This window comes from Oncorhynchus nerka, linkage group LG26 (genome assembly GCF_034236695.1).
Source record: "Oncorhynchus nerka isolate Pitt River linkage group LG26, Oner_Uvic_2.0, whole genome shotgun sequence".
Lineage (NCBI taxonomy): Eukaryota > Metazoa > Chordata > Actinopteri > Salmoniformes > Salmonidae > Oncorhynchus > Oncorhynchus nerka.
This window is the reverse complement of record NC_088421.1, coordinates 19,548,163-19,570,831: the sequence shown is the minus strand read 5'-3', so window position 1 is coordinate 19,570,831 and position 22,669 is coordinate 19,548,163. Positions and strand designations below refer to the sequence as shown.

The 22,669-nt window shown below is 44.6% G+C and overlaps 1 protein-coding gene across 1 annotated transcript; it reads right to left on the bottom strand.

Annotated features, from left to right (window-relative positions):
* Positions 1 to 403: 403 nt before the first annotated feature.
* LOC115110644 (envoplakin-like) lies at positions 404 to 13,395 on the bottom strand. Its single transcript, XM_029636468.2, has 21 exons — positions 13,262 to 13,395; positions 10,859 to 10,958; positions 10,391 to 10,545; positions 10,109 to 10,232; positions 9,672 to 9,803; positions 9,534 to 9,575; positions 9,076 to 9,345; positions 8,839 to 8,934; positions 8,635 to 8,745; positions 8,386 to 8,532; positions 8,111 to 8,265; positions 7,922 to 8,019; positions 7,599 to 7,771; positions 7,311 to 7,489; positions 7,024 to 7,162; positions 6,683 to 6,876; positions 4,969 to 5,119; positions 4,771 to 4,854; positions 4,545 to 4,652; positions 4,332 to 4,424; positions 404 to 4,219 (listed from the first exon to the last, which is right to left on the bottom strand). Exons 1-21 carry the CDS (start codon positions 13,303 to 13,305, stop codon positions 722 to 724), a joined length of 6,093 nt encoding a protein of 2,030 aa, XP_029492328.2. The 5' UTR covers positions 13,306 to 13,395; the 3' UTR covers positions 404 to 721.
* Positions 13,396 to 22,669: the final 9,274 nt, after the last annotated feature.

The window sequence follows — 22,669 nt, the reverse complement described above, 5'->3', positions numbered from 1 at the left end:
TTACATCTGTAGATCCTTATTTACTGGCATAGCGGCCCATTCCGGTTGGACACACAGCAGCACAGAAGCTCTCCAGATGAAATCCACTGTGTATTTTATTAGCATGCTACCTTGTTGTATGGTTCTGCCATCTCGTGAGAATGTCAAAACACGGACATCCTCATGTTATCATGTGGTCTCAGCTGGGTCACAGATGTGAAATTGATTTGATTCATTTTTCACTTTTTCTATTATTGTTGCATTGTTTAAAGGTGAACATGCAAGTAAGAATGTCATTGTACTGTGTACAGTACACCACAATGTGTTCCTGTCCATATGACAAATAAACAACTTGAACTTCAACAATTACCACCATATAGGAGTAATCATACACAGAGACCAACACTTGTTTTGAAAAATGTAATGAGTGCTTATTTGGAAGTTTATTGGAAGAAATGGCTCTCACAATACTGAAAAACAAATCAAAGAAAGCTCTTCACCAAACATTAATTTAAATTATGTGTACAGCAACTCTTGAGAATCATAGCATCAATAAAGAACAGGTAAATGTGTACAGTACAACCTAGACATTTTCTGACTTCAACAATCAGAACTATAAAAATGTTCTACCTTTACCATAAAGACATAAGAACATGTGTTTGTGTTGTTGTGATGTGAATTTCTATTTAGCACCTGGAACTGTAGCATCTCTCTAGATCTGGCATGTGTGTCAGCCACATGTCTAGACTTGGCTGTAGGAGCCAGGGAATCGATAGTTGGAGTATGATGGTGCATCTTTGGAGTCACCGCTGGAGGCTGCAGGGAGCAGCAAGAGCCCTGTAGTGACATCTTTTTTGCAGCGATCCATTGCCTCCTTGTATGAGATCTTCTCTTTCGTGATGGGGTCAATCAACTCTTTGGTGTGGGCAGACTTGTCTTGGAGGTTCTTGGCTACTGTGCTGTTGATTATCTTGGTGTTAAGAGCATCTTGGACACTGATGCGACCAGCTTTATGGGGGTTCACCAGCCCCCCAGTCAGGTACTGTGCTTCCATGTACCTCACGGCACTATCCTGAGGTATCCAGCCTTTCTCAGCCGCTTGCCCTACTGCGAGACGCTCCTTAGTCACAGGATCCTCCACTCCAGTGAAGGCCTTCTGAGCATTCAGCAGCAGATGCATGTGACTTTTGTCAATGAGACCCAGCTCAACTGCTTTGTGAACAGAGAATTTGTCCTTTCTGTTGAGGTCGACGATGCCACCCGTGGCTGCCTGTGCCTCCAGGAGCTTCTGGGCTGTGGTTGGGTCAATAAGGTTTCGAGTCAGGGCACTACGTACAGACATACGACTGTTGGTGGTGGAGTCCAGCACCCCAGAGATTGGGAAGAGCTCATCACCGCTAGAAATATTCAGGTTGCTACTGCTGCCGTATCTATTGTTTGTGAGACTTGAGTAGGAAGACCTTAGTGATGATGGCATTGTGCTCAAAGAAGATGCCGCAGTGGTATTTGTCGGTGTCCTTGGTGTTGCGATTGGACCAATGTAAGGCTTTGGTCTGGAATCCCCAGCGACCAGGAGAGCAAATTCTGAGATAGGCATTTTACCCTCCTTGTAGCGGTGCAGATCGGACTGAGTCAAGCGGCCATCCTTTAGAGCATTCTTGACAGAGAACTGCTTTCCACTCTTGCGATCCTGCAGAATCGAGGTCTCCCCATCTGGACCCATTGAGGTGATCTCCTCCCAGTCACATTCTAGCTCCTGAAGGTGGATGTACTGGTTGCGGTCAATCAGACCCTCTAAGTAGGCATCATATGGGGACATGTCTTTGCCAGTCTCGGGGTCAAGGATGCTGATTCTAGTGGAGAGGTTGGTCTCTCTGGTGTGTGTCTCAGAGTGGTCATCTTTCTTAAGATTGTTCTGCAGCTCCATAATGTAGGTCTCCTTTTGGTGTATCCGGTCTTTTTCATCCAGGATGTCCTTCTCTAGACGTTGTACCTCAGAATCCATCTTGAAGCCCCTTTGCCTGTTCGTCTGGTTTCTCTCACTCATCAGCTTGGATTGCAGCTGGAACGATATGCTTAAATCATGTTTCTCAGACTCCAAAGTCCTCAGTGTTTTGAGGAGATTTTCCTTCTCTCTCATCAGGGAATCTCTATTGAGGGTGATGCTTGTTTCTTCATGAGAGTTGCTTGACTTTGTGGTCTGGAGCCGGGTCACTTTGGTATTAAGTCTCTGGATTTCATCTTCTTGATCCCGTCTGGAACTTCTTTCCTGCAACACTAGATCTCTGAGATGGTCCCTCTCAGCCTCCACATTCTGGTCCTTCTCCACCCGAATCACCTCTTTATATACAGTCTTTTCAATGGACTTTTCCTTGCGCAAGATGTCCAACTTGATCTTCAGGTTTCGGATGTCCCTTTCCAACCGACTGATGTTGGTTTCCTCCATATCCATGTCTGTGCGTAAGCCACTGGTTAGTTTCTCAAGCTTGGGGTCTCTCTCCACTTTGAGGACTTCCTCAATAATGATCTTCTCCGCAATGGGTTGAGGGGTATTGTCAAGCTCAAGGATGCGAGATTTGATCTGTCTAAGCTCTGTTTCTACTTGGATTTTCTTTTGCCGGTCGTCCATCAGTGCCAAGTTTCTCTCTTTCTCCTCAACCAGGACTCTCAACTGTCGAACTTCCAATTCCAGTATTCTACGGGATTTAACCTCTTCATCCAAGTTCTTGTTCAGCTTTTCATACTCCAGAAGTTGTTTTGGATCCTTCTCAAGACGCACCACTTCCTGCATCACAATCTTCTCCTCTGGTTTCTGCCTTTCCACCATGATGTACTTGTTCTGCAGGTCAAAGACAGTTTCCTCCATGTTGCGTCTTTGCTGGATTTCCTCCCTCACATCTCTCCTCAGACGGTCAGCCTCCTTCTCCAGTAGGGGGTCATTTTCGTATTTGACTACCTCTTTGTTTACAAGCTTTGTCTCTAACTTAGACTTTTCGACCTTCCATTCATCTCTCTCTTTGCGCAGGCGGCTCAGCAGATCCAGGGTGCTGTCATATGAGACCCGCAGAAGTGAAACCTGGTCATTCAACCTCTTGATTTCCCTGATGACCTCTGGGCTCTTCTCCTCTTTAATCACTTCCTGGGTCACTTCCTTGTACTCCGACTTGGGTTTCTGGGAACGCAGAGTTTTAAGATCTACCATAACTGAGTCGATTTCTTTCTCCAGATCAGTGTGGTTTCGATTAGAGTCGTGCAGCTCTTTCCTTAGCCTCACCAGCTCCACCTCTGTCTCAGGGTCCACCCTGTAGATCTCATTGACGATCTCCTTGACCTCAAGCTTGGGCCGCACCTTCTCCACTTCACTGTAGCGGATCTGGAGGATGGTGAGTTCCTTCATCAAATCACTGTTCATCTTGTTCTCCTCTTCCAGGCTGGTGTGGATAGTCTTAACCTCATCAATGAGTTTTGGGTCCTGTTCCACCCTCTTCAGCACCTTGGTAACAATCTTAGGCTGGATAGTGGGAATGATCCTCTCAAGTGTGTTGATTTGGCTCCTAGTGCGGAATATGTCATCATTGAGGGACTTGGATCTTAACCCCTCCTCTGAGATCTCGGTCTGAAAGGTCAGAACTGCTTTCAGCATCTCCGGGTCCTTCTCTAGTCTCACCACCTCCTTTTTCACTACTCGCTCTTTGATAGTCGGTCTCTTCTGTGCCAGAACTGTGATCTCAGTCTTCATGTGGACCGTCTCTGTATCTCTCACCTGGACCTCCTGCTCCAGCTTGCGCATCTCCTCTCTCAGCTTGGTGGCCTCCTTGTCAAGCTGGGGGTCCCTCTCAAACTCAGTCAACACCCTGGTCAACAGCCTAGGTGTGACATTTGTCAGCTCAGTCTCCCGGCGGATGATATTCTCATTGACAACCTTTATCTCTGTCTGGGTGCCAGAGTGTTTTATAGTCTCATCTTGGATTCGACTCTTCAGGGACACCAGGTCACCCTCTAGTTTGGGGTCACGGTAGTACTGCACAACTTCCCTCTCCTCCATTCGTTCCACACCTCTACGGCTTTTCAGTGAAATAAACCTCTTTCTGTATGTTGCTAGGTCATTCTCAGCATGGGAGCGCCTGGTGGTCTCATCCGCCAGCTCTCTCTTTAGAACGTCTGTTTCTTCCAGGTCTTTCTGCTGGCTCTGCAGCTGCCGCTGCTGTTTCACCTCCACCTGGCTCACCTTCTCTTCATTCTGTTCAGAGCAGGTAACAGTGGACAATATAGTTTAACCTATACTAGTGTTTTTTTTATAAGGAATTACAGAATCCACTGTGTTGATGTTTTACAAAGTAATTGTGTCATACCTGGGCAATTATGTTCTTAGCGAATCCCATCTTGTTGAGAAGCTGATCATTCTCTGCAGACACCTCTGAGTAGAGGTTCAGTAGAGCTCTTTCCTGAAACAGAAACATGCAGCCTCTAGTCAGATCATGGATCTTGAATCAATGCCCAAACTTGAATGCAAATTAAGTCAACTATAGGATGAGGATTGTTGCAGTCTCTCAGGTCCACAATACCTTTTTAAGCACAGCGTCAGCCATGGCGGATGTGTGACGTCTTTTGCTATGTTCATCATCCACATCTTTCAGTGTACCCCGGTACTTATCAGATTTGGCCTCATACTCCTACGAGACATGGTGAATATTTATTTTCTCTTTTAAGAACAACATTGACCAAAACCCTTCAACTGATATGGACATTTTTAATGGTAGCTCTGATTATATGTATTTTTTTTAAACTCACATTGAGGACATTCTGCAAGTCACGGGACTGTTTCACTGCTAAACCCACATCATCTGATTTCCTTTTTATATCCTCCACCACTCTCTGAAAAGAAAGCAAACACACAATAAGAACAAGAGAATGTACTGCAGAAAACTAACGATGTTCATAGCAGGGACAATTTTTGAGATAAAATAACACAAAAATAAACCCACAAACCTTCTGAGAGTTCTGCTTGGAGTTAATTTGAGAAAGTCCATCACTTGGATTGATCGTATTATTAGGCAGGTTGGTCAAAAATAAGTTCAATGATTGGACAGAGCTCTGGAAGCCTTGATTCTTATTGGTTGCCTCTTGTAGCAGAACCGTTCTATAACAATAGATTTTTTATTAAGCATCAGTATATCATAGACCACAGAAGTAACTACAGACACAAGACATATATAACTGTGACATAAAAACTCAGAAAAAAATAAATGTCCTCTCACTGTCAACTGCGTTTATTTTATGTGTAAATATTTGTATGAACATAACAAGATTCAACAACTGAGAAATAAACTGAACAAGTTCCACAGACATGTGACTAACAGAAATGGAATAATGTGTCCCTGAACAAAGTGGGGGTCAAAATCAAAGTAACAGTCAGTATCTGGTGAATTAAGTACTGCAGTGCATCTCCTCCTCATGGACTGTACCAGATTTGCCAGTTCTTGCTGTGATATGTTACCCCACTCTTCCACCAAGGTACCTGCAAGTTCCCGGACATTTCTGGGGGAAATGGCCCTAGCCCTCACCCCCCGATCCAACAGGTCCCAGATGTGCTCAATGGGATTGAGATCCGGGCTCCTCACTGGCCATGGCAGAACACTGACATTCCTGTCTTGCAGGAAATCACGCATAGAACGAGCAGTATGGCTGGTGGCATCGTCATGCTGGAGGGTCATGTCAGGATGAGCCTGCAGAAAGGGTACCACATGAGGGAGGAGGATGTCTTCCAAGTAACGCACAGCGTTGAGATTGCCTGCAATGACAACAAGCTCAGTCCGACGCTGCTGTGAAACACCGCCCCAGACCATGATGGACCGTCCACCTCCAAATTCTCCAAGGCCTCGGTGTAACGCTCATTCCTTCAATGATAAACGCGAATCCGACCATCACCCCTGGTGAGACAAAACCACGACTCGTCAGTGAAGAGCACTTTTTGCCAGTCCTGTCTGGTCCAGCGACGGTGGGTTTGTGCCCATAGGCGATGTTGTTGCCGGTGATGTCTGGTGAGGACCTGCCTTACAACAGGCCTACAAGCCCTCAGTCCAGCCTCTCTCAGCCTATTGCGGACAGTCTGAGCACTGATAGAGGGATTGTGCATTCCTGGTGTAACTCGGGAAGTTGTTGCCATCCTGTACCTGTCCTGCAGGTGTGATGTTCAGATGTACCGATCCTGTGCAGGTGTTGTTACACGTTGTCTGCCACTACGAGGATGATCAGCTGTCTGTCCTGTCTCCCTGTAGCGCTGTCTTAGGCATCTCACAGTACGGACATAGCAATTTATTGCCCTGGCCACACGTGCAGTCCTAATGCCTCCTTGCAGCATGCCTAAGGCACGTTCATGCAGATGAGCAGGGACCCTGGGAAACTTTCTTTTGGTGTTTTTCAGTCAGTAGAAAGGCTTCTTTAGTGTCCTAAGTTTTCATAACTGTGACCTTAATTGCCCACCATCTGTAAGCTGTTAGTGTCTTAACAACTCTTCAACAGGTGCATGTTCATTACTTGTTTATGGTTCATTGAACAAGCATGGGAAACAGTGTTTAAACCCTTTACAATGAAGATCTGTGAAGTTATTTGGATTTTTATTAATTATCTTTGAAAGACAGGGTCCTGAAAAAGGGACGTTTCTTTTTGCTGAGTTTGGCTGTGTAACAGATTGGGTTCTCACCTCTCCTGTAGCTGACTGTTGACGTTGGCATAGCGGTTCTTCAGGTGTTTGACCTCTGTCTGCTGGCGGCGGATGTCTGGGCAGTACTCATGGAAGCCCTTCTGCAGGGAGCTGCTCAGCTGCTCTGTGGACTCCAAGTCCCTGCTCAGCTTCAGCATCTCGTCCTGCTTTAACGCTACATCCTTGCGCATGTTCTGTTTGTAGGACAAGGGAGAAACACATGGGACTGATCAAAGAGGATGGGTCAATCGAAACAAAACACACTGCAACTTGAAAGAGTCCATCATAATGACATGATGTGTGATGAACTTTAAGTGGTCATATGACTGAAATACTGTTACCTGAAGCTTCTGGATGCGTGTCTGGAGGACATTGGGAACATCAGGGATGGCAGCATCTTCAGCCAGCAGCTCCTCAAAGCCAGAGACTGAGTTGTCCACCGTATTGATCTGCCTCTCCAAGAACATGGAAGCTGTGGCTCTGGTCAAGATAAAAAAATTAGTGAGTGAGAATAATCTTGAGCAATTGGATGTAAATAAAATAAAAACAAGTAAAAAATCTGAACATATAGCTAACACAACCTTTACATAGGTTTTTATTTATTTCACATTGTAAACTAAATTCTTACTTTTTGTTGTACAGGTCACAGAGGACATTGGTGTCGTCAAACTTGTTGTTAAGACCACTCAGTTTGAGGGACAGGGCGGAGGTGGTGGGCCCAAGGTGCTTCTGGGCTAGGATGGGATCCATATCTCTCTGGACCACTGCCTTCTCTGCCTCCAGGTTCCTAACAGTCAGGGTGGCCCTCTGCAGGGCAAAACACACCATGGATATCACACTCTGGAACCACACTGTCCATTATAATGATGCTATGTAGCAGGCTGCAGTGGTCTGAAATAAAAAACAATCCCTTCACCTCATGCTCCTTCAGTCTGTTGGCCAGGTCACGTGTGGGGTCACTGCGATCCAGAGGGGCCCTCAGCCGGCTCAGGATGTCCTTCTCACTGTGGTCCAGGTTCTTGCTGATCTTGTCCAGCTGGCTGGCCAGCACTGTGGTCTTTGGATCCACTTGGGCATTAGCCACAGGGGCTGAGGACAAGCAGAGGGCACAGTGAGAAATAAGGGAACAGGAGAGGGCCACACTAGTCTAGTCCCCTGTATCGACTAGGGTCCCACTGTGAGTTCAAACTTAGTGATTTCTGCTAAAGTTCTTAGCAAGTGGGGTGATGTTCCACTCACCTGCTCTCACTGAGCGCACCACTTCCACACCGGGGCTCCTCAGGGAGGCCATCAGAGTAGTTCTCTTTCTCTTCAGGTTAGAAAGCTCTCTGTCCAGACTGGACACACAAACACACATTACAGTTCGCCTGGGATGGTGGTTAAGTTTTGGGTCATTGTAATAAGGAGTCTTTTTTTCTCTCTCTTTACCTTTCCACTTTCTCAAGGGCCTCCGTGTCTGGCGGTGGGACCAAGAAGCAGGCCCCAGGCAGGGTTTTGGTCTTCCCAGTGCTGGTCTGGACCTCCCAGTTCTCATCGTCTAAGTTGGACTTTAGCATGAGCTTCTCTGCTTGAGACACTGAGTCCTAAGGGTGACAGGAGTTTGCATCATGATATTGTGCTACAGCTGTCAATTGACAGGACATTAGCTTGCCCTTTAACTTCTCAGAACTCTCACAATGCTATTCCATGAAGCTATTTTCTACCTCTCCATTGGTCCATTCACACAGGGACACCACAGGGGTGGGTTTGGTGGGGCGGAGACGCCGCAGCTTCAGAGGGGCGATGGTGCTGCTGAACTCCCTCAGGGCTACGAGGCGCTGTTCGTTCCTCTCTATCGCTCTCTCATCACCCTGAGGATATGAGGTACAGAAGATATTAGAGAACATATTGAAATAATGCTTTACGTCATAGAAACGACTGAACTTAGATACAAAGAATAAACCAAATCTCACCTCAAGCTGTAGCAGGATCTCTGGGTTGTTCTTGTTGTTCAGTGATTTGGGGTCCAGATTAGAGTTGAGTCTCTTCATGGACTCAGACAAGGTCTCTACATCCAGCTGGTACTGTAGGTAGGAACACACATAGGAGCAATGTTACATTGAGCCATGACAACGAGCCATAAGAAACGTCCTTTCCCAGGGTTAAGAGATGACTACCTTCCTGTAGTTGTCTATGTTGTCAAGGTGTACCTCCTGGCAGATACACAGGTTTAGGAAGCTCTGCCACTCATTCTGCAATGCGTCGCTGTGTGCCTGAGACAAACCAAGCATATTGCCCCAGGGAAGATCAGAGTAGATGATGTGGTGAGTAACACATGTGGTGAGTAACTCAATGTCCTGTACTTAAGCTATTACAATGGGAAAGGTTTATATTTTGTAGCCATATAAACATACCCGTATTGTGGAGCTGGCAGGGTGCTTCATTTCAACGAGACGATCTCCATCCATCTGTAGCTGGTTGGTCTCGCTCTCATGTGTTAGCAGAGTGTTGTTTTTGAACTTCTCGTACTCCATGCGCACCCCTGGGGGGTCCAGCATGCGGTCGCTCCAGTCCTTCCTGAGGATCCTCTCCTGGTACTCGCTCAGGTAGACCAGCTCCTTACTGCAGCCCTGCATGTAGTCATACAGAGAGGCCAGGTACCTGTGTCTCCACAGGGAGGCCTCCTGCACCACACAGCATGGGGAGAGACAGATCAGTCACACCTGGACTATCTTATAGTCAACGATGGAGAGATAGCACAGGCACAAAGGTTCAAATACAACCACAACAGTGTAGCATTCTGAGCCCCTTTGACATGTCAGAGCCATACTTTAATGCACACACATATGTATTACATAACTTCTGGACTCACCAAGAGATCTGTGTACTGTCTCTGAATGGTAGACAACTTTGCCTGTGGACAGAAAACAAACCATGATAATCATTGTTTATCCCTAGTTTTGGTGAGATTCAGAATGAAGAAAGCAGCCGAGTGCTTTGTAGTCGTTACCGGAGAGCCAGTGCTGCTGCGGTTCATTTGGGAGCCGTAGGCCTCGATCTCCTGGTGCAGGATGTTATGAGAGGCAATCTGCTTCTCCACATCAGACAGGTTGGGCCCGTACCTCTCTGCACATATCTGCTTCTATAACACACAACACAACACACAGGTATAGTAAATCCTCTAGAGTTCAGCTGTATGTTTACCTCAACCACATGTCTTGTTAACTTTGCTTGGCTGTTTTCCCCCTGGGGATAATAAAGTTTTGTACCACTACTACTACATTCAGAAAGATATGTTCCTCCAAGCAACTAGGAGCTAATACCAAAGGTTTGGTTGCACCAGCAGAAAGCGGTGGTCAACCAAAGTTGTTATATAATAGCAGGACAGTACCGTCTACGGTCATACTGGTCTTGAATAGAGTGTTACCAAGGATATGGCAGGCTCACCTGTTTCTCCTCCAGCACCTGAGACCAGTCAATCCTGGGAGTGAGCTCCACCTCCTGCACTGCCTCATACAGGTCCCGGTACATGGTACAGTCCTTAGACCAGCGGTCATGGAGGCTTCTCACACTGAGGACCAGATAAAAAGGAGAAATAAGAGGCATATTGAAAGAGGGAAAGAGTGTGTGTGTGTGTGTGTGTGTGTGTGTGTGTGTGTGTGTGTGTGTGTGTGTGTGTGTGTGTGTGTGTGTGTGTGTGTGTGTGTGTGTGTTCTTGCTGGAACTCACTCAATCTCTATCTCTCCAGCCTGTGGGTGTGAAAGCTTCTTGGCCCGGTCCACATCCAGGAACAGATCCTTCAGCAGCCCCTCAGCCTCAGCTAGGATCTCTGTATTCTCCTTCTGGTGCAGTAAGGGCCTGTCCTTCTTGTCATTCACTGTGTCCTGGAACAGAAACGGAAAGCCACTCATCATGACACATTTGTGTTGAATTGCACATTGATAAAATATCTGTGGGGGGATTGAAAAGTTTTTACTTGATCAAGTGGAATTAAGGGATCAAATCAAATCAAATCAAATGTTATTTGTCACATACACATGGTTAGCAGATGTTAATGCGAGTGTAGCGAAATGCTTGGAATTAAGGGATGCGTATTTCATTAAGTTGGGCATTGTAACGTGTTAGGTAAAAGTGTATGTATAACTGTGTAATTACATATACAGGCAGTGTGTGGGTAGGGATGGTAGGACCTCTTACCACAGCCATCAGCTCCTCAGAGCACAGCACATTCTTCTCCACCTGGTCTGCATTGATCTGCATGCGCGCCACCAGCACGGCCACATCATTACCTTGGCTCCTGGGAAGAGAAAAGAAAAACCTCCATTCACATCAGTGTAATTGGCACATTGTTGAAACCAGTAGCCCTATCTAAGAGAGATCAGTAGAGCAACCTGAATGTTCAGGAACCAGACTCCAGGTTTGGTAGAATAATCTAAATGAGAACCAGACTCCAAGTTTGGTAGAATAATCTAAATGAGAACCAGACTCCAGGTTTGGTACAATAATCAAAATGAGAACCAGACTCCAGGTTTGGTAGAATAATCAAAATGAGAACCAGACTCCAGGTTTGGTAGAATAATCAAAATGAGAACCAGACTCCAGGTTTGGTAGAATAATCTAAATGAGAACCAGACTCCAGGTTTGGTAGAATAATCCAAATGAGAACCAGACTCCAGGTTTGGTAGAATAATCCAAATGAGAACCAGACTCCAGGTTTGGTAGAATAATCAAAATGAGAACCAGACTCCAGGTTTGGTAGAATAATCAAAATGAGAACCAGACTCCAGGTTTGGTAGAATAATCCAAATGAGAACCAGACTCCAGGTTTGGTACAATAATCAAAATGAGAACCAGACTCCAGGTTTGGTACAATAATCAAAATGAGAACCAGACTCCAGGTTTGGTACAATAATCAAAATGAGAACCAGACTCAGGCAGAACAAAAAGTATTCCTCAGCCTCCCCCATCCAACTCCACAAAGGACTGTCAATCATCTACACTCATCTAGCAATCAACACATCTTTAAGTCTGTATGTTCTTGTACTTATTGTTCTGTCATTCCTACTCGTAGTCGCTGTTATGAAAGTCAGCTATTTATTCATACACACCCTCACATTGATGGATTATTGAGGAGTGTCCTCAGGAATGTACCGTGAATGGGTGACATAGCACATGGAATTCTACTGATGTCCCCATGAATTGCTTTGATCTAAGTTAATAGCTGATGAATGCAATTACATTCCAATGGGACAATAAGTGAATAGTGATAGTGGGGGGAGAGATTTACTGTTTTAACATTGTGGTGTCCAGTATCTCATACATGCCTTGTTGAAAGTTCTGAGTCATTAAGGCAACTGCTTATCTCTGTTAGTATATGTGGTAAAATGACAAAGTCCACATAGCTGTAGAAGCCATCTAGGTTTGGCAGACACATCCTTTCATACCCTGTCACATCCTAAAGAAGGTTAAAAGGAGTTAGATAATGTATAGCTACCGTACCAAAGCAAACAGCACACACACATGTCAGGGTGAGTAGGAGTGTGACAGGCAGACACTAAAGGGAAACCTAAAAGTCACCCTGCTGGTTCTATAAGATAGAGAGCTGAAAAGGATCCAGACTCTACACCCTGTCGCTCCAAGACACACCCCAGTGTAGGAGTGATGTGGAGGGTGTTCCTGCATGTGGTGAGGGACACAGTGTTCAGTGATGTAAAGGAACTGAAACATAATCCTCAGATTATTGATTTATCAAGGCACACTTGAAAGGAACATAGTACATATTTCACAAAAACATATAATCTATTAATCTCTATGCAATTTTGTATATACACAAATCTGATAGAACCTGTTTAAGCAACAGAACACATAGTACATACCCTCTTCTCTACATAAACATAAATCCTGAGCCTTCCAGCGATGTACCGAAACACATTCCACATCTGCTGTCTGTCACTCACTTCTGTGAGATCACACTTCTTCAAACAGTGCTTTAATGTGCTCTGGGCTCTTTGTTACCGGGCCAGGCCACCTTTGTGTAACATAGTATTATCCATCAGAGCTATTTTTGCTCTGTCTACATAATTAGTCAGAGCAGCCATCTTTGAATACTGAGAGCAATGTGGAAGATCAATGCACCTTAATGTCACACCCTATTGCTAAAGGCACACATCAGTGGTTACATACAACACAGTCCAAAAAACCAGTGAGATTACTCTTTTCTCAGTAAAGTTAACAGATTGTGACAGTTACTACAGAAATGATTGTCTTGTCTCATCATCAATCAGTGGCAGATAAGATTGATTTTACGCTTATGTAAGGTAGCAATGAGGCGTTACGTATACTAAGTGCTCATAGATCAAATCTGATACTTCATCTAAATCATCTCCTGCATTTTCATGGAAAACTGCAGACTCTTAAAATAAACTATCATTCCAAGTTGGACATAGAAAAGACCAGTCAACAAATGCCCACATGTGCAGTGGACTAGATTCCAGGTCGCCCAACAGGGAATACAAGCAGGCTGAGATGAAATGAAAAAGAGAAATAAGAGACAGAGAAAAGAGAAGGAAACATGACACATCAAAGTTCAGGCAAACTCACTGGGCCACTTTCACCAGGTCGTACTCCTTCTTCTTGCTGAACATCCTGGGAGGCTGTGCGTTCTGTCAGTCCCAGTGAAATGACCTTACTCCTCACTGTACCTCTCTCTCTAGCCGTGTCTCCTCTCTCTAGTTAAAGAGCAGCCACCTGCCTCAGCTCCACCCCAATGAACAGGTGTGTCATCATGAAGGCACTAGACCAGAGGAACAGACCGGGTAGACCTGTTCCTCTCTCCTGTTCTCCATCCTACTCTCTCTCTCGCTCTCTCTGTCTCTCTCTCACTTTCTCTCCATTCCTACACACCTGCATTCCTATCTTTTAATATATTTACTTTGCCTTACCTGGGCATAATCAATAAAGATAGTTTTGTTATAGACAATGTTGAATAGGGCACTGCTTTTCTAAATCAAGGGAATCAACACTAAGAGATACACATTATTATAACAGTGTGATTCCTCATTGATAGACTTCCAATTGAGAAACACTGGAATGTGGCAGGGCCAGTCCCCTGTTAGATTCCAGGGTGCTATTCACTCACATTTACTGACTTCAATCAAACCAATCTAAATTCATTCCCACCTTGAAACATTGGAGATTAAATGATCTAGTAATGACATTAAACCACTGATTAGTTGTCATTACAACCAGAATATCTAGATTCTAGACATATTTGGGATGAAATGCCAGAACACCAAAAGGCTATAGTGTAATGCCAAACAATGCCCAAAGTTCACACTGCATGAAAACATATCCAACAAGAATCGTAATAGTTACTACTACATACACCTTTATTGAAGGTTGGGCACACCACATCCCAACTGTTCTATCCACCCAACAAGCAAACAGTGAAGGTCAATAATGTTTAGAGAGTATCAGACTAAGGGGGTGTGATCTGTGGGTAGTAATAATATCACAAAAATATGCAAGGAAAATGTAATAGCTATTTGTAGTAGTGTGATGACACCTATTTAAATGTTGTTTTTGGCCTGACACGCTAGCCCACTACAGAAAGGGTGCAGTGAAACTGGACAAGTTAAAACAGGCCTATCTTACAACAACCTAAGATAATAAACAAAACGTGACAAGCATTTGACATCACCATTGATCCTTTATTTCCCCCCCCCCTTAAAAGACAAAGTGGCTGTTCCACTGGATGTCATAAGGTGAAAGCACCAATTTGTAAGTCGCTCTGGATAAGAGCGTCTGCTAAATGACTTAAATGTAAATGTAAATGTAAATTTTAGGAAGTCAAAACTGTGCAGACTAAAGTGAGTGGTCGTGCTGGTTTGCATTGTATTCTGTTTGTTGCTTAGCCATCGGGTACAGCCTCAGACACTACAGTACAGTGGGCTAAAGTTCCCCAGGCTTCTGAGTCTGAGTGATTATTAGACACACGCCCTGTTGAATTACCACTCTTTGTATTTATATATATATTTTACCTTTATTTAACGAGGCAAGTCAGTTAAGAACAAATTCTTATGTTAAATGACAGCCAAGAAAAAGTGGCTTAAATGCTTGTTCAGGGGCAGAACGACCGCTTTTTACCTTGTCAGCTTGGGGATTGGATCTTGCAACCTTTCGGTTACAAGTCCAAAGCTCTAACCACTAGGCTACCTGCCGCCCCTAGTATAAGGAGTCAAGGTCTCAGAGAGGAATGCAGTGTACACTTACCGCTGAGGGAAGAGCTGGGTCCTCTGCTGACAGTAGATAGATAAACATTTATGAGTGTATGTGCATTGTGCCCTCATAATCAAAAGAATCTAATCCAATTGTGTTCATCACATGCTTGTAAACAACAGTGAAATACTTACAGGCCCTTCCCAACAACGCAGAGAGAAAGAAAATAGAGAAATAATAGAAGAAAAATAATAACACGTAATAATACAAGTTATAATAAACACCATGAGTAAAGATAACTTGGCTATACCAGTACTGAGTTGATGTGCAGGGGTACGAGGTAATTAGAGGTAGACATGTGCACATAACTAGGAATAAAGTGACAAGGCAACAGGATAGATAATAAACAATAGCAGCAGCATACGCAATGAGTAAAAAAAAGTTTGTGCCAAAAGGGTCAATGCAGATAGTCCGGGTTAACGATTTAACTAACTATTTAGCAGTCTTGTGGCTTGGGGGTAGAAGCTGTTCAGGGTCCCATTGGCTCCAGACTTTGTGCATCGGTACCTCTTGCCATGCGGTAGCAGAGAGAACAGTCTATGACTTTGGTGGCTGGAGTCTTTGACCATTTTTAGGACCTTCTTCTGACACCGCCTGGTATATAATTACACAAGCATGTGCAATTAATAGAAAAGTGGGAGGTGGGAGTTTATGTCTGAGTTATATTAACGCTACTAACTCATAATGTGATGTCTATGGCTGAGTCAAAGCTGTGGTTTAGCATGCTGTTGAGCATCAGGCTTGACGTAGGTGTGTCTGGCTCACTTCCATATTGGGTACAGTACTCTCCTGACCAACGGCAACTTGCCAGGAGAGAAACATGCAAGATACTAAAGATACAAAAAGTGAAGAGTGATGAATGAAGAGGGAACTACAGGTAACTGCCAAAATAAAGGAAACACCTGAGTAAATGAGGGATACACGGTGGCCCGTTCCTGTAGGTTCATGCTCTACAACATCCGCAGAGTACGACCCTGCCTCACACAGGAAGCGGCGCAGGTCCTAATCCAGGCACTTGTCATCTCCCGTCTGGATTACTGCAACTCGCTGTTGGCTGGGCTCCCTGCCTGTGCCATTAAACCCCTACAGCTCATCCAGAACGCCGCAGCCCGTCTGGTGTTCAACCTTCCCAAGTTCTCTCACGTCACCCCGCTCCTCCGCTCTCTCCACTGGCTTCCAGTTGAAGCTCGCATCCGCTACAAGACCATGGTGCTTGCCACGGAGCTGTGAGGGGAACGGCACCTCAGTACCTCCAGGCTCTGATCAGGCCCTACACCCAAACAAGGGCACTGCGTTCATCCACCTCTGGCCTGCTCGCCTCCCTACCACTGAGGAAGTACAGTTCCCGCTCAGCCCAGTCAAAACTGTTCGCTGCTCTGGCCCCCAATGGTGGAACAAACTCCCTCACGACGCCAGGACAGCGGAGTCAATCACCACCTTCCGGAGACACCTGAAACCCCACCTCTTTAAGGAATACCTAGGATAGGATAAAGTAATCCTTCTCACCCCCCTTAAAATATTTAGATGCACTATTGTAAAGTGGCCTTTCCACTGGATGTCATAAGGTGAATGCACCAATTTGTAAGTCGCTCTGGATAAGAGCGTCTGCTAAATGACTTAAATGTAAATGTAAATATTGAAAGCAGGTGCTTCCACACAGATGTGGTTCCTGAGTTAATTAAGCAATTAACATCCCATCATACTTAGGGTCATGTATAAAAAGGCCCGTTTATTATTTTGGTTACCATGACTTTTTAAGAGGGGTCTCAAAGATACATAGGGGGTTTAAAGGGGGTGTGTGTGTCTCAGTCACCAGATCTCAGCACAATTGAACACCTATGAGAGATTCCTGATTCCACCACCATCAACAAAACACTAAATAATGGAGTTTCTCGTGTAAGAATGATGTCGCATTCCTCCAATAGAGTTCCAGACACTTGTAGAACTATGCCAAGGCGCATTGAACCTGGCAGCTCGTGGTGACCAAACCCTCTATTTAGACTCTATACTGGTTTTCTATATTTTGGCAGTAACTAAATTACCAAAGGTATGTGGACACCTGTTTGTCGAACATCTCATTCCAAAATCATAGGCATTAATATGGAGTTGGTCCCTCCTTTGCTGCTACAACAGCCTCCACTCTTCTGGGAAGGCTTTCCACTAGATATTGGAACATTGCTGTGGGGACTTGCTTCCATTCAGCCATGACAGCATTAGTGAGGTCGGGCACTGATGTTGCGCGATTAGGCCTGGCTCGCAGTCAGCGTTCCGATTCATCCCAAAGGTGTTTGATGGGGTTGTGGTCAGGACTTTTGTGCAGGCCAGCCAAGTTGTTCCACACCGATCTCGACAAACAATTTCTGTAAGGACCTTGCTTTGTGCATGAGGAAATGTTATGCTGAAACAGGAAAGGGCATTCCCCAAACTGTTGCCACAAAGTTGGAAGCACAGAATCGACTAGAAAGTCATTGTATGCTGTAGCTTTAAGATTTTCCTTCACTGGAACTAAGGGGCCCGAACCATGAAAACAGTCCCAGTCCATAATTGATCCTACATCAAACTTCACAGCTTGCACTATGCATTGGGGCAGGTAGCGTTCTCCTGGCATCCGCCAAACCCAGATTAGTCCGTTTATCATTCATTTAAAAAAGATGTAGGCCTATCTCACTTCATAATCCCAGTTAAAAAATACTCACTCTGAGTAAAGCAGCAGCAGCATCTTTCAAAGTTCAGGTTTTCCTAATGTGGTCATAAGGTGTGAGCTACCGGGGCTGCATATTATAGCATTGTAAATGTCCAATCTCATTTACTGACTTAACATGAAACCCCACCAGACCCCTCTCCACCCCTCCCCTATCCAACTACACCACAGGGCAGAACACATACCTGGTTAAATTGCACATTGTGCAAGCCTGGCTGCCATTCATCTGGGAGAGGCTCAGCCAAGAACACACAAATAATTTACAGAGAGAACACATTTCAGTCAAGGTATGTAACCCTGAAGAGCAGGGCTTGAACTACAAGGGTTATGGGAACAAAGCAAACAAGGGCTTCCCCTTAATCGTTGAAAACATCAAAAGGGTCCCCTGTTTGCCCAGGCCCCTATTTTAGGGAACTGTCTAGTGAATATCAAATCAAATGTTATTGGTCGCGTACACATATTTAGCAGATGTTATTGCGGGTGTAGAGAAATGCTCATGTTCCTAGCTCCAACAGTGGAGTAATACCTGACAATACAAAACAATTCACTCAAATCCCCAAAATAAAAATAAATACAAAATAAATATAGAAATATTTGAATGAGCAATGTCAGAATTCGGAATGTTTAATTTCTGGTCCAAATGCTGGTGAGAGACCGCCGATATAACCAAAAGTTATTTTCAGCTGTAGGTAATAATGCAAGAAACGTTCTGAGCAAATAATGTAAGAAATAACACACACAAAAATATACTGCAAAGTTGGTTACGAGCGAGGAACACGGCGACCATGTCCATAGGCGCCATCTCCGCTAACGTGTCATTTCAACCCTGACAAAGAGCTCTAAAGAATCACTCTCTTTGAAACACTTCTTAATTGCACATTTACAAATTGAGACATGAATGGATGCAGAAGAACATAATACCTGTGTATGTGATTCACTGTGGCCTGTTGCTTGGGACAGGAGCTCTAAACCTGCCACTGTTTATTTCTCACTGCTGGATCATGAGAAAGCACCAGTCATAAGAGAGGCGAGGCTGCAGCAAACAAGGAAAGATAAATAAATATAACCAGCTTTCGTAGGCTAATAACAAAGGAAAAAGCAGGCAGTATTTACAGTTAACATGCCAAACATACACTATATATACATAATTATGTGGACACCCCTTCAAATGAGTGGATTCAGCTATTTCAGCCACACTTGTTGCTGACAGGTGTTCATCCACCTCTGGCCTGCTCGCCTCCCTACCACTGAGGAAGTACAGTTCCCGCTCAGCCCAGTCAAAACTGTTCGCTGCTCTGGCCCCCCAATGGTGGAACAAACTCCCTCACGACGCCAGGACAGCGGAGTCAATCACCACCTTCCGGAGACACCTGAAACCCCACCTCTTTAAGGAATACCTAGGATAGGATAAAGTAATCCCTCTCACCCCCCCTCCCCCTGAAAAGATTTAGATGCACTACTGTTCCACTGGAGGTCATAAGGTGAATGCACCAATTTGTAAGTCGCTCTGGATAAGAGCGTCTGCTAAATGACTTAAATGTAAATGTAAATGTATAAAATCGAGCACACAGGCATGCAATCTCCATAGACAAACATTGGCAGTAGCCTTACTGAAGAGCTCAGTGACGTTCAAGGTGGCACCATCATAGGATAAAAAACAACAACATTTATTTAACTAGACAAGTCAGTTGACGGCAAACACTAGCCAAACCCGGACGACGCTGGGACAATTCTGGACTGCCCTTTGGGACTCTCAATCACAGCCGGTTGTGATACAGACTGTATTTGAACCAGGGTGTCTGTAGTGACGCCTCTAGCACTGAGATACAGTGCCTTAAACCCCTGCGCCACTCAGGAGCCCGACTGGCCTGCACAGAGCCCTGACCTCAACCCCATTCAACACCTTTGGGATGAATTACGGGGTCTGAGACGCCGAAGCTTCCCACCATTAGCTCTGACAAATTGAAAACTCTAGTCATTGGCGACTCCATTACCCGCAGTATTCGACTTAAAAGGAATCATCCAGCGATCATACACTGTTTACCAGGGGGCAGGGCTACCGACGTTAAGGCTAATCTGAAGATGGTGCTGGCTAAAGCTAAAACTGGCGAGTGTAGAGAGTATAGAGATATTGTTATCCACGTTGGCACCAACGATGTTAGGATGAAACAGTCAGAGGTCACCAAGTGCAACATAGCTTCAGCGTGTAAATCAGCTAGAAAGGTCTGTCTGCATCAAGTAATTGTCTCTGTCCCCCTCCCAGTTAGGGGGAGTGATGAGCTCTACAGCAGAGTCTCACAACTCAATCGCTGGTTGAAAACTGTTTTCTGCCCCTCCCAAAAGATAGAATTTGTAGATAATTGGCCCTCTTTCTGGGACTCACCCACAAACAGGACCAAGCCTGGCCTGTTGAGGAGTGACGGACTCCATCCTAGCTGGAGGGGTGCTCTCATCTTATCTACCAACATAGACAGGGCTCTAACTCCCCTAGCTCCACAATGAAATAGGGTGCCAGGCAGCAGGCTGTTAGCCAGCCTGCCAGCTTAGTGGAGTCTGCCACTAGCACAGTCAGTGTAGTCAGCTCAGCTATCCCCATTGAGACCGTGTCTGTGCCTCGACCTGGGTTGGGCAAAACTAACCATGGCGGTGTTCGCCTTAGCAATCTCACTAGGATAAAGACCTCCTCCATTCCCGTCATTATTGAAAGAGATTGTGATACCTCACATCTCAAAGTAGGGCTACTTAATGTTAGATCCCTCACTTCAAAGACAGTTATAGTCAATGAACTAATCACTGATCATAATCTTGATGTGATTGGTCTGACTGAAACATGGTTTAAGCCTGATGAATTTACTGTGTTAAATGAGGCCTCACCTCCTGGTTACACTAGTGACCATATCCCTCGTGCATCCCGCAAAGGCGGAGGTGTTGCTGATATTTACGATAGCAAATGTCAATTTACCAACAAAAAAAATGACGTTTTCGTCTTTTGAGCTTCCAGTCATGAAATCTATGCAGCCTACTCAATCACTTTTTATAGCTACTGTTTAGCTACTGTTTACAGGCCTCCTGGGCCATATACAGCGTTCCTCATTGAGTTCCCTGAATTCCTATCGGACCTTGTAGTCATAGCAGATAATATTCAAATATTTGGTGACTTTGATATTTACATGGAAAAGTCCACAGACCCACTCCAAAAGGCTTTCGGAGCCATCATCGACTCAGTGGGTTTTGTCCAACATGTCTCTGGACCTACTCACTGTCACAGTCATACTCTGGACCTAGTTTTGTCCCATGGAATAAATGTTGTGGATCTTAATGTTTTTCCTCATAATCCTGGACTATCGGACCACCATTTTATTACGTTTGCAATTGCAACAAATAATCTGCTCAGACCCCAACCAAGGAGCATCAAAAGTCGTGCTATAAATTCACAGACAACACAAAGATTCCTTGATGCCCTTCCAGACTCCCTCTGCCTACCCAAGGACGTCAGAGGACAAAAATCAGTTAACCACATAACTGAGGAACTCAATTTAACCTTGCACAATACCCTAGATGCAGTTGCACCCCTAAAAACTAAAAACATTTGTCATAAGAAACTAGTTCCCTGGTATACAGAAAATACCCGAGTTCTGAAGCAAGCTTCCAGAAAATTGGAACGGAAATGGCGCCACACCAAACTGGAAGTATTCCAACTAGCTTGGAGAGACAGTACCGTGCAGTATCGAAGAGCCCTTACTGCTGCTCGATCATCCTATTTTTCCAACTTAATTGAGGAAAATAAGAACAATCCTAAATTTATTTTTGATACTGTCGCAAAGCTAAATAAAAAGCAGCATTCCCCAAGTGAGGATGGCTTTCATTTCAGCAGTAATAAATTCATGAACTTCTTTGAGGAAAAGATCATGATTATTAGAAAGAAAATTGCGGACTCCTCTTTAAATCTGTGTATTCCTTCAAAGCTCAGTTGTCCTGAGTCTGCACAACTCTGCCAGTACCTAGGATCAAGAGAGACACTCAAGTGTTTTAGTACTATATCTCTTGACACAATGATGAAAATAATCATGGCCTCTAAACCTTCAAGCTGCATACTGGACCCTATTCCAACTAAACTACTGAAAGAGCTGCTTCCTGTGCTTGGCCCCCCTATGTTGAACATAATAAACAGCTCTCTATCCACCGGATGTGTACCAACTTACTAAAAGTGGGAGTAATAAAGCCTCTCTTGAAAAAGCCAAACCTTGACCCAGAAAATATAAAAAAACTATCGGCCTATATCTATCTTCCATTCCTCTCAAAAATTTTAGAAAAGGCTGTTGCCCAGCAACTCACTGCCTTCCTGAAGACAAACAATGTATACAAAATGCTTCAGTCTCGTTTTAGACCCCATCATAGCATCGAGACTGCACTTGTGAAGGTGGTAAATTACCTTTTAATGGCATCAGACTGAGGTTCTGCATCTGTCCTCGTGCTCCTAGACCTTAGTGCTGCTTTTGATACCATCGGTCACCACATTCTGTTGGAGAGATTGGAAACCCAAATTGGTCTACACGGACAAGTTCTGTCCTGGTTTAGATCTTATCTGTCGGAAAGATATCAGTTTGTCTCTGTGATTGGTTTGTCCTCTGACAAATCAACTGTAAATTTCGGTGTTCCTCAAGGTTCCGTTTTAGGACTACTATTGTTTTCACTATATATTTTACCTCTTGGGGATGTCATTCGAAAACATAATGTTAACTTTCACTGCTATGCGGATTACACACAGCTGTACATTTCAATGAAACATGGTGAAGCCCCAAAATTGCCCTCGCTAGAAGCCTGTGTTTCAGACATAAGGAAGTGGATGGCTGCAAACTTTCTACTTTTAAACTCGGACAAAACAGAGATGCTTGTTCTAGGTCCCAAGAAACAAAGAGATCTTCTGTTGAATCTGACAATTAATCTTAATGGTTGTACAGTCGTCTCAAATAAAACTGTGAAGGACATCGGCGTTATTCTGGACCCCGATCTCTCTTTTGAAGAACATA

Excerpts from the sequence above, each read along its gene's own strand:
- LOC115110644 (XM_029636468.2), bottom strand. The coding sequence starts at position 13,305 with ATGTTCAGCAAGAAGAAGGAGTACGACCTGGTGAAAGTGGCCCA. Across the intron at positions 10,959-13,261 it reads GACCTGGTGAAAGTGGCCCA|GAGCCAAGGTAATGATGTGG; the intron begins GTGAGTTTGCCT and ends TTCTCTTCCCAG. Across the intron at positions 7,490-7,598 it reads ACAGACTGAAGGAGCATGAG|AGGGCCACCCTGACTGTTAG; the intron begins GTGAAGGGATTG and ends TTTGCCCTGCAG.